Genomic DNA, 12,183 nt, shown 5'->3' on the forward strand with positions numbered 1-12,183 from the left:
CCAAAAAACCCAGTATATAGGCAAGACAACAACATCTCTTTCTAGGCGTTTAACGATGCATAAGCAACAGGGCTCCATTAAGGAACATATAATCTCTTCCCATAACCAAACCATCGCCAGAGAAATCCTAGTAAACAACACAGAAATCATCGATAGATACAGCGATAGCAGGCGGCTTGACGTTTGCGAGGCACTACACATCAAGAAGTCAACACCAGCAATCAACAGCCAATTATTGCACAACTATATTCTACCCACCTCAAGACTCCGCTCCAATATAGAAGCATCAAGAAATATGGACCAATAGGCTTTCTACAAACACTTCTATTCAATACCCATTGTTTCTGTTCTGTCTTGTGTTGATACTTTTAATACCCTATTAATATCCCCTCCTGTTCTGTCTTGTGTTAATGCCACATCACCCTTACCACCTCACTCAAATGTAGATATAAAATCAGAGATACGTTCTAATCAGTTGTGTATTTGTGAAGTCTTTGAAAATGTAATAAGTTTTACGAAACGCGCCCGTGTCGCGTCAGACTAGAAATAAAAATGAATTTTGGAGAAGTGATTTTTGATTTACCTCCAACAGTGAAGCGTAATGTACGAAAGATTGAGAAAATTCGTGTTAGAATTATTAATCTTACTTTTTCGGTCATATTTAATAATATATATATATATATATATATATATATATATATATATATATATATATATATATATATATATATATATATATATATATATATATATATATATATATATATATACTAGCTGTACCCGTCCACGCGTTGCTGTGGCTCAGTAACGCACATGCGTTACTGAGGCAAAGCAATCTTCCCCTTGTCTCCCAGTCCTCCCCAACCTTTCCCCATCCCTTCGTTCTCCCAACCATTCATCACTCTCCTGTCCCTTCGTCCTCCCAACCATTCCCCATTTCCTCCCCACCATCCCCCAATCTTCCGTTACCACGTCCTTACTATTCCCAACTCCACATTCCCCCTCGTATTCTCCTCCATCACCCACTTCCCCGTCCCTCCGTCCTCCCAATCAATCCCCCTCTCCCCAGTCCCCTCATCCTCCCCACCATTACCTCCTCCCTTGTCCCATCTTCCTCAGTACCATCCCTCACTCTCGTCCTCTCGTCGTCATAAGGACATAAGGAGTCAGCAAGCCGTTGAGTCGTTATGCCAGTCTGTACGTGGGTGTCTGTATCTGGCTGATGATTGGCCGAAGTGGAACTGTCAAGACACATAAGCCTGGAAACCCACTTCGGCCAATCATCAGCCAGATACCCACACCCACGTACAGACTGGCAAAACGACTCAACAGCTTGCTGACTCCTTATGTCCCTTGCACCTTCAGCCTGAAGTCTCCAAAGGAATTTATTGACTTACTGCAGGGAACACGGGCCACAGGGATAAGAGCCTCGTTGGACGTAGAATCACTGTTTACCAGCGTACCTGTGGATGAAACAATCGGGATGATAGCGGACAGAGTGTATCGTGATCCGGCCTGTACTCCTCTTGACATACCAGAAAACATTCTAAGGACACTACTCCAAGCTTGTACTAAAAAGGCACCCTTCTTGAGCCCGGATGGGCACATGTATAAGCAAGTAGATGGGGTCGCCATGGGTTCTCCCCTAGGTGTCCTGTTTGCAGACTTCTACATGAGTACCATCGAGCAAAAAGTCTTAGTCGACATGAACTTGAAACCGGCCATATACTGCAGGTATGTTGATGACATTTTTACACAGGTACCTGATGTCAGACATCTGCAGGAGCTGAAGGAGGCATTTGAGCTGAATTCTTTGTTGCATTTCACTTACAAGATGGAGAAGGATGGGAAGCTGCCCTTTCTAGATGTAACAGTCATGGAAAGGAGCGGAGGGGTCCACACTGCAGTCTACACTAAGGAAACAAATATAGGAATGTGCCTAAATGCCAACAGTGACTGCCCAGACAGGTACAAGAGGAGTGTTGTTAACGCTTATGTCGACCGTGCTCTCAGCCACAGCTCAGGATGGAAGCAAGTCGACGAAGAACTCTGTAGGGTTAGGCAGGTCCTAGTCAACAACGGCTTCTCCAATAGTTTCGTTGAAGACATCATAAGAAGGAAAGTGAAACGCCATGCAACCTCTGAAGAGACAACTAACACAACACCTATATCCCCATTTAGACTATTTTACAGGAACTTCTTTTCCACAGCTCATAAAACGGAGGAAAGGGTCTTGAGAGATATTGTTAATAGAAACGTTATCCCTACAGACAAAAATCAGAAGATGCAAATGACGATTTACTATAAAACCAAAAAAACGGCCAGCGTACTCATGAGAAACTCTCCAGACACAAAACAGAACGCTTTAAAAGAGACCAACGTCGTCTATGCCTTCAAATGCCCTCTTGGGGACTGTAAGTCTAAAAAAACTCAGTATATAGGCAAGACAACAACATCTCTTTCCAGGCGTTTAACGATGCATAAGCAACATGGCTCCATTAAGGAACATATAATCTCTTCCCAAAACCAAATTATCACCAGAGAAATCTTAGCAAACAACACAGAAATCATCGATAGATACAGCGATAGCAAGCGGCTTGACATCTGCGAAGCACTATATACACATCAAGAAGTCAACACCAGCAATCAACAGCCAATTAATGCACAACTATATTCTACCCACTTCAAGACTCCGCTCCAATATAGAAGCATCAAGAAATATGGGCCAATAGGCCCTCTGCAATTACTTCCATTCTTACCTTAAATACCCATTGTTTCGTGTTCTGTCTTGTGTTGAAAGTTTGTTTTCACCTCATCCAAAACTGTTTTAACATATCACCTCACCCAAATGCAGGTATAAAATATCGAAAATGTTTAAGCTCTATTCAGTTATAGTTGTGTGTGTGTGAACTAAAGTCTTTGAAAATGTAATAAGTTTTATGAAACGCGCTCAAGTGTCGCGTCAGATTAGAAATAAAAATGAATTTTGGAGAATTGATTTTTCAATTACCATCAACAGTGAAAAGAAACATAAGAAAGATCGAGAAAATTCGTTGTGTGTGTGTGTGTGTGTGTCTAAGTGTGAGTGTGTGTGTGTGTGTGTGTGTGTGTGTGTGTGTGTGTGTGTGTGTGTGTGTGTGTGTGTGTGTGTGTGTGTGTGTGTGTGTGTGTGTGTGTGTGTTTGTGTGTGTGCATATGTGGTCACAACATCCCCCCTCCCCCAAACAAAAATGCTTTCCTCTCATGTTAAAGTTTAATAAACCAAATCGTATCAATTTTCTAAACATTTATATAATGCAATACACCATCAGGGGTTACAAGATTTTCCTAACGAGGAAAATGTCAACTTACCAGCCCAGAGAAGGTTGAATCTCTTTCATAAGAAAAGGTAACAATAACAGAAGAGCTGCTGGCTTACCTGGGGTGTACCTGGAGGAGGGGCTGTCCTCACCTCTGCTGTGTACAGGCACCATCTTCTTGTTCAGCTTGACCTGTTGTACAGAGAAGCAGAGAGTCACAGACGATCAAGGCCTCATAACAGAGCAGTATAACGCCTTGTGAAGGAGCTGGACAAAGGGAAGGAATTAACAACCCAAGATGACTTGTGTTTATTCTTTAACCTATATTGGGCTTTACCTAATTATTATTGTTTGTTCTGTTAGGATTTATTTAGTTGCAGCTGTGTATATTATTACGGAGCTTCTTCTCACAGTTACTGTGTGTACCACACTGGCACATCTCACAGTAAGTCACAACAGTTACTTCCTAATAGTCTCACAGTTGTGGTATTATATTACTTTTGATTTTATGGAATTCACAATCTGTCTTTGTATGTCGTTTATTATATGCTGATTATTTTGTCCTTAAACGAAACCTTTCCTTATAATGGTTGTTAAATATAGCAGTTCAAAAATAGTTTCTAGCACATTAAGGCACATAGTTGTTAAGAGAAGCTCTGCATTTGTCTTCACACGTAAATTAACCCTACCACACACCTGGATCTCTAACACATACCTGAACCACTACCACGGTCTCACACCAGATCCTCCTGACACTCCCACAACCAATATGTCTACCACTACACTCCTGCACCACTGCACATGCCTCACCACTGCACATGCCTCACCACTCCTCACACAAACACACCAGCACCCCCACACACCTGCTTAACAACACCCCTACTTAACCACACACACCTGTTCCATCTCCTGCTCCAGGCGTCTCAACCTGCCCCGTCTCTTCAGAAGAAGAATCACCAGGAGCGCCATCACCAGGATGGTGGTCAGGGAAGCCACCAACACTATGATCATGGGAGGCACCAGCTCCAACAACCTGTTGTTCCCACCGGGGCCCTCATCCTCCTCGGCGTCCACGCTGCCCACGCCCACACCTGCCTCAGGGCCACCTACGCCACCCCCAGGAGAGATCCCGTCACCACCGCCCACACTTCCGACGCCGCTGATGGGACGAACACCGTGCCCAGTTGGCATACCTGGAACCACCAAAGAAATAATTAAAATTTAAAGATATATTCTCAAAAGATTAATATATATATATAATATATATATATATATATATATATATATATATATATATATATATATATATATATATATATATATATATATATATATATATGTGTGTGTGTGTGTGTGTGTGTGTGTGTGTGTGTGTGTGTGTGTGTGTGTGTGTGTGTGTGTGTGTGTGTGTGTGTGTACTCACCTAGTTGTGTTTGCGGGGGTTGAACTCTGGCTCTTTGGTCCCGCCTCTCAACCGTCAATCAACAGGTGTACAGATTCCTGAGCCTATCGGGCTCTGTCATATCTACACTTGAAACTGTGTATGGAGTCAGCCTCCACCACATCACTTCCTAATGCATTCCATTTGTCAACCACTCTGACACTAAAAAAGTTCTTTCTAATATCTCTGTGGCTCATTTGGGCACTCAGTTTCCACCTGTGTCCCCTAGTGCGTGTGCCCCTTGTGTTAAATAGACTGTCTTTATCTACCCTATCAATCCCCTTCAGAATCTTGAATGTGGTGATCATGTCCCTCCTAACTCTTCTGTCTTCCAGCGAAGTGAGGTTTAATACCCGTAGTCTCTCCTCGTAGCTCATACCTCTCAGCTCGGGTACTAGTCTGGTGGCAAACCTTTGAACCTTTTCCAGTTTAGCCTTATCCTTGACTAGATATGGACTCCATGCTGGGGCTGCATACTCCAGGATTGGCCTGACATATGTGGTATACAAAGTTCTGAATGATTCTTTACACAAGTTTCTGAATGCCGTTCGTATGTTGGCCAGCCTGGCATATGCCGCTGATGTTATCCGCTTGATATGTGCTGCAGGAGACAGGTCTGGCGTGATATCAACCCCCAAGTCTTTTTCCTTCTCTGACTCCTGAAGAATTTCCTCTCCCAGATGATACCTTGTATCTGGCCTCCTGCTCCCTACACCTATCTTCATTACATTACATTTGGTTGGGTTAAACTCTAACAACCATTTGTTCGACCATTCCTTCAGCTTGTCTAGGTCTTCTTGAAGCCTCAAACAGTCCTCTTCTGTTTTAATCCTTCTCATAATTTTAGCATCGTCCGCAAACATTGAGAGAAATGAATCGATACCCTCCGGGAGATCATTTACATATATCAGAAACAAGATAGGACCGAGTACAGAGCCCTGTGGGACTCCACTGGTGACTTCACGCCAATCGGAGGTCTCACCCCTCACCGTAACTCTCTGCTTCCTATTGCTTAGATACTCCCTTATCCACTGGAGCACCTTACCAGCTACACCTGCCTGTCTCTCCAGCTTATGTACCAGCCTCTTATGCGGTACTGTGTCAAAGGCTTTCCGACAATCCAAGAAAATGCAGTCCGCCCAGCCCTCTCTTTCTTGCTTAATCTGTGTCACCTGATCGTAGAATTCTATCAAGCCTGTAAGGCAAGATTTACCCTCCCTGAATCCATGTTGGCGATTTGTCACGAAGTCCCTTCTCTCCAGATGTGTTACCAGGTTTTTTCTCACGATCTTCTCCATCACCTTGCATGGTATACAAATCAAGGACACTGGCCTGTAGTTCAGTGCCTCTTGTCTGTCGCCCTTTTTGTATGTGTGTGTTTTGTGTTTTCCTTCCTGTTTTGTGTGTGTGTGTGTGTGTGTGTGTGTGTGTGTGTGTGTGTGTGTGTGTGTGTGTGTGTGTGTGTGTGTGTGTGTGTGTGTGTGTGTGTGTGTGAAAGCTGCATGAACCCACAAGCCATATACCACAAAGAACTCTTTGACCCGGCCAGGATTCGAACCCATGCCGTCCAGGATCACCCCTAAACGTACACAGTACTGTCAACACCGCACCAATGAGACGATCATTGGTGCGGTGGTCACAGTACTGTGTACGTTTAGGGGTGATCCTGGACGGCATGGGTTCGAATTCTGACCGGGTCAAAGAATTCTTAGTGTTATATATATATATATATATATATATATATATATATATATATATATATATATATATATATATATATATATATATATATATATATATATGCAAACAAGCCTGAATGGTCCCCAGAACTATATTCAACTGAAAACTCTCACCCCAGAAGTAACTCGAACCCATACTCCCAGGAGCAACGCAACTGGTATGTACAGGGACGCCTTAATCCGCTTGACCATCACGACCGGACATAAGGAAGTGATAGCCGAGGCTATTTGAACCACTTCCCCGCCGGCACTCGGATGGTAATCATGGGCATAGCATTTTATCAAATCACCTCATTCTTTGGGGCACACGTGAGGAACACAAATGCAAACAAGCCTGAATGGTCCCCAGGACTATATACAACTGAAAACTCACACCCCAGAAGTGACTCGAACCCATACTCCCAGGAGCAACGCAACTGGTATGTACAGGGACGCCTTAATCCGCTTGACCATCACGACCGGACATAAGGAAGTGATAGCCGAGGCGAGGTACATACCAGTTGCGTTGCTCCTGGGAGTATGGGTTCGAGTCACTTCTGGGGTGTGAGTTTTCAGTTGTATATAGTCCTGGGGACCATTCAGGCTTGTTTGCATTTGTGTTCCTCACGTGTGCCCCAAAGAATGAGGTGATTTGATAAAATGCTATGCCCAAGATTACCATCCGAGTGCCGGCGGGGAAGTTGTTCAAATAGCCTCGGCTATCACTTCCTTATGTCCGGTCGTGATGGTCAAGCGGATTAAGGCGTCCCTGTACATACCAGTTGCGTTGCTCCTGGGAGTATGGGTTCGAGTCACTTCTGGGGTGTGAGTTTTCAGTTGTATATAGTCCTGGGGACCATTCAGGCTTGTTTGCATTTGTGTTCCTCACGTGTGCCCCAAAGAATGAGGTGATTTGATAAAATGCTATGCCCAAGATTACCATCCGAGTGCCGGCGGGGAAGTGGTTCAAATAGCCTCGGCTATCACTTCCTTATGTCCGGTCGTGATGGTCAAGCGGATTAAGGCGTCCCTGTACATACCAGTTGCGTTGCTCCTGGGAGTATGGGTTCGAGTCACTTCTGGGGTGTGAGTTTTCAGTTGTATATAGTCCTGGGGACCATTCAGGCTTGTTTGCATTTGTGTTCCTCACGTGTGCCCCAAAGAATGAGGTGATTTGATAAAATGCTATACCCAAGATTACCATCCGAGTGCCGGCTGGGAAGTGGTTCAAATAGCCTCGGCTATCACTTCCTTATGTCCGGTCGTGATGGTCAAGCGGATTAAGGCGTCCCTGTACATACCAGTTGCGTTGCTCCTGGGAGTATGGGTTCGAGTCACTTCTGGGGTGTGAGTTTTCAGTTGTATATAGTCCTGGGGACCATTCAGGCTTGTTTGCATTTGTGTTCCTCACGTGTGCCCCAAAGAATGAGGTGATTTGATAAAATGCTATGCCCAAGATTACCATCCGAGTGCTGGCGGGGAAGTTGTTCAAATAGCCTCGGCTATCACTTCCTTATGTCCGGTCGTGATGGTCAAGCGGATTAAGGCGTCCCTGTACATACCAGTTGCGTTGCTCCTGGGAGTATGGGTTCGAGTCACTTCTGGGGTGTGAGTTTTCAGTTGTATATAGTCCTGGGGACCATTCAGGCTTGTTTGCATTTGTGTTCCTCACGTGTGCCCCAAAGAATGAGGTGATTTGATAAAATGCTATGCCCAAGATTACCATCCGAGTGCCGGCGGGGAAGTGGTTCAAATAGCCTCGGCCATCACTTTCTTATGTCCGGTCGTGATGGTCAAGCGGATTAAGGCGTCCCTGTACATACCAGTTGCGTTGCTCCTGGGAGTATGGGTTCGAGTCACTTCTGGGGTGTGAATTTTCAGTTGTATATAGTCCTGGGGACCATTCAGGCTTGTTTGCATTTGTGTTCCTCACGTGTGCCCCAAAGAATGAGGTGATTTGATAAAATGCTATGCCCAAGATTACCTTCCGAGTGCCGGCGGGGAAGTGGTTCAAATAGCATCGGCTATCACTTCCTTATGTCCGGTCGTGATGGTCAAGCGGATTAAGGCGTCCCTGTACATACCAGTTGCATTGCTCCTGGGAGTATGGGTTCGAGTCACTTCTGGGGTGTGAGTTTTCAGTTATATATATATATATATATATATATATATATATATATATATATATATATATATATATATATATATATATATATATATATTGTGACAGTAACGCGTTGGTGTTCGGCTGTTCAAAGCTAGGGGTATGGCCTCGTCACATAGAATTAAAAAAAAATAGAAAATCTGGAACTTCGTCTGTGGTAAGGTAAGGAGAAGACAGACAAAACACAAGTAAATTTTAACAATGAAATTTTAATTACGTTAAATAAACAAAACATGAATAAAATGGACATACAAATTCGTATAATAAAATCAATCAATCAAAATAATAAGAATAATTAAATGAAAAAATGAAAAGTTACGTTAAGACAAGTGAGCAATAACAAGCTGTGCAATATACAATAAAATGAGAGGTTCAGGAATATTGGCTTTAAGCTATCATCTCTCTTAGTACACGTAAGCCAAAGCTCAGTCTACCAGGGAGAAGTGTTAACCGTATGAAAGCACTGAATATTCTGAGGACTTAGGTCGTGGCGGCCCCAGACATCAAGTAGTATAGTGGGTGGAGTGCAGTTGCAGCCAGACCGGCGGCCAATCAGCGAGGAGCCGGCAACAAGACAGGTAGTTTGGCGGTTTGAGGTGAGGCAGGTGTTCCTGGCTGCATACGTTTTGCTCTCTGGCAAACCTTGGAGATGTTGTTGTCGTTGTTGGACATTTCTTCCATAGTAGTTTTATATAGATGTATCGACGTATTTTTGGAGGGAAGAGCAGGCTCAATCTCTTGAAGGAGATTATCGTCACAACTCTCCCCCGAAGCCTGCGGTTCTGGAAGAAGTACGTCATTATGTGGTGGAGTAATAGATGGATTCGCTTCTACTTCATAAACTCTGGAGAGATCATTGGCTAAGATGTTGTCGGAATCTTGGTATAGCGTGTCTCCAGGTTGAATTTCTGCAGTTAGCAAGCCCATAGTAGAAGATGTTGAGGTGAGAAGTGGGCGTGCTGCAGGAGGTGTAGGGTGGTGTGGTCCATGTTGATGGTGGACCGAGCACTTTTCAGGTGTGGAGTGAAGTGCTGGAGCTTCAGGATGATGAAGAGTAGTTCCTTGCCAATTGTTCCGTAGTTCCTTGTAGCAGTAGTCGCTGACAGGTGTATTCTCCTCGCCTCGTTGCTGCATCGCGACACCACCAACGTCGGTACCACTGGCGTCGACATGGAGGATGAAGGGCTTATCTGACGAGGTGAGAGTGGAATTAGAATAGGGCAAAGGAGCACTATTATTATCCTGAAAGCATTTGGGAAGATCATTAAGGATTTCGGAATTAGAAAGTGCTGACTCCTTGTCAGTGCTTTCGGGAGAAGCTGGGAAGGTCTCACTGTGGATGTAAGGTTCTGTGAAGGTAGAACAGTTAATCAGGACAGTGGGAGGAGTACCATTATATTGCTTCAGGAGGTTGACGTGGCACAGCTGGGTCTTCCGCCGCCTATCTGGAGTCTCTATGACGTAGTTGTTGTTATTTCTGTACTCTTTGACGCGGTAGGGTCCTGAAAACCTGTTTTGTAAAGGTGAACCTGGGATAGGGAAGTATGCTAGGACGAAGTCTCCCGGCTTGAATTTTCTTACTTTGCTGGTCTGGTCGTAATGAGTCTTCATCCTCTCCTGGGCTTTCAATAGATTATCATGGGCAAAACGGTGGACTCTCTCTAGAATGTGTTGAAGGTTTTGAAGAAACTGGGGCACATTCTGATGCTCACTGAAGGTGGCATCTCTGAGAGAGTCTTTGAAAGCCTTAAGGGGAGTACGGCACTTACGGCCGTAGAGCATCTCATAAGGAGATACTCCTAGGGACTCATTGGGAAGACTTCTGTAAATACACATTATAAGGTCAATCTGCTTATCCCAATCCTTAGAGGTTTCACTACAAAACTTTTTCAAGAGTGCTTTGATAGTCTGATGACTACGTTCAAGAGAACCCTGTGAAGCAGGATGATAGGGGCTGGACAATACCTGTTTGATGTTGAACTCCTCCAGTGTCCTTTTGAAGAGATCACTGGTGAAGTTGGTACCACAGTCGCTCTGAATCTCCCTGGGAAATCCGTATTGAGTGAAGATCTTCAATAGATGTTTTATAACCGTAGCAGCCGTGATGTTCTTCACTGGAACTGCTATGGGAAATCTGGTGGTAGGACACAGGATGGTTAGGATGTAGGCGTTACCTGAACTGGTCCGAGGTAAAGGACCAACACAGTCTATTATGAGTCTGTGGAAAGGTTCCGCAGGCACCTGTATGGGAATCAGTGGCGCTCTGGGAATGGAGATGTTCGGTTTGCCTGCCATCTGACATGTATGACACTGTTTTACGTACTGTTTGACGTTATTTACCATACCTGGCCAGTAGTAGTCTTGACGAATTCCATGGTAAGTCTTGTTGAAGCCGTAGTGGGAGAGTGCTCCGTGGGCCAGGTGTAGAATAGTGGGCCGCAGGCTGGTAGGAATCACAAGTTGTTCGATGTTGGCCCAATCGTCCTCCTCCTTCAGTTTACTGGGTCTATATCTGCGGTAGAGCAAGTCGTTCTCTAGGAAGAACCCAGGAATACTGTCGGGTTGAGTCTCAGCCTGGAAAAACAATGGTGTTAAAGTAAGATCTTCCCTCTGCAACTTACGGAACTCCAACTTGGTCAGATGCGGGGGTAGTTTCTGAGGGTCTTGAGGGACAGCGGTAGCAGTAGAGTCAGCTGGCTGTGGACGTGCGGCTTGTGCAGGGGTGGTCACGAGAACCGGATGAGAAACTTCATCACTCTCTTGAACCTCTGCTGGAACATACGCTAGAATAGGGTTACTTGGCACAGAGTTACACACCTGGGGGTTTGTCCATGATGATCAGGTTGGTCGGTTGCAGGTCTTCTGCCAAGTCGTTGCCTAGGAGAAGTTGCACTCCAGGCATGGGAAAAGGCTTTTCCCTGACGGCGACTTGGACTTCTCCGTTCACGTAGGGACAATCCAGGTGGACTCTGGCGAGAGGGTATGGAGTGGTAGCAGTGAGGTCAGTGATGAAGACAGTTTCTCCGGTGTAGACGATGTTGGGCACAGCCGACTTCAAGATGATCGATTGAAGAGCCGCTGTGTCCCTCAAGATCTTCAATTTGAAACGTCCCTCCGGATTTGAACCGTTGGCAGAGACAGTTCCAGTATACAGGTGGTTACTGAAAAGAGAAAGATCATTAACATTAACACCAACATTCATCACAGGCTTACCGGACTTAGGAGGAGTTGGTTTGGGTTTCTGTGGGTCAGTGGTTCCCTTGTATTGAGACTTACCACACTTGTCTATGGTATGTCCATAGAGTCTACAATACTTGCAGTACAATTGCGAGCCAGCTTGATCGGGGCTCACTTTCTCGTAACTGTACCACGACTTCTTACTGGAGGATGGTTCGGGTGTCAGCCGGTGGATGAGGCTGTAAGTGTCAGCCGACTTAGCACACTTCAGGTAGTCGGTTTCTTCTTTATCTGCTAAGTAGAGACGGACAGAAGGCGGCACACGTCTCAAGAATTCTTCAACTAGCATCAGGTTGACGAGTTCTGTAAAAGTAGAGACATGTG

The 12,183-nt window shown here is 44.9% G+C and overlaps 1 protein-coding gene across 1 annotated transcript in view; it reads right to left on the reverse strand.

The window, feature by feature from the left end:
- Positions 1-12,183, reverse strand: part of LOC138360169 (uncharacterized) — a 114,662-nt gene that overhangs the window by 62,231 nt on the left and 40,248 nt on the right. The window contains exons 3-4 of the mRNA XM_069320114.1: positions 4,197-4,492; positions 3,352-3,491 (exon numbers count right to left, since the gene is read on the reverse strand). Of these exons, the coding sequence (XP_069176215.1) occupies positions 3,352-3,491; positions 4,197-4,492 (436 nt within the window). The remainder of the gene's footprint in view (positions 1-3,351; positions 3,492-4,196; positions 4,493-12,183) is intronic.

This window comes from Procambarus clarkii, unplaced genomic scaffold (assembly GCF_040958095.1).
Source record: "Procambarus clarkii isolate CNS0578487 unplaced genomic scaffold, FALCON_Pclarkii_2.0 HiC_scaffold_98, whole genome shotgun sequence".
Classification (NCBI taxonomy): domain Eukaryota; kingdom Metazoa; phylum Arthropoda; class Malacostraca; order Decapoda; family Cambaridae; genus Procambarus; species Procambarus clarkii.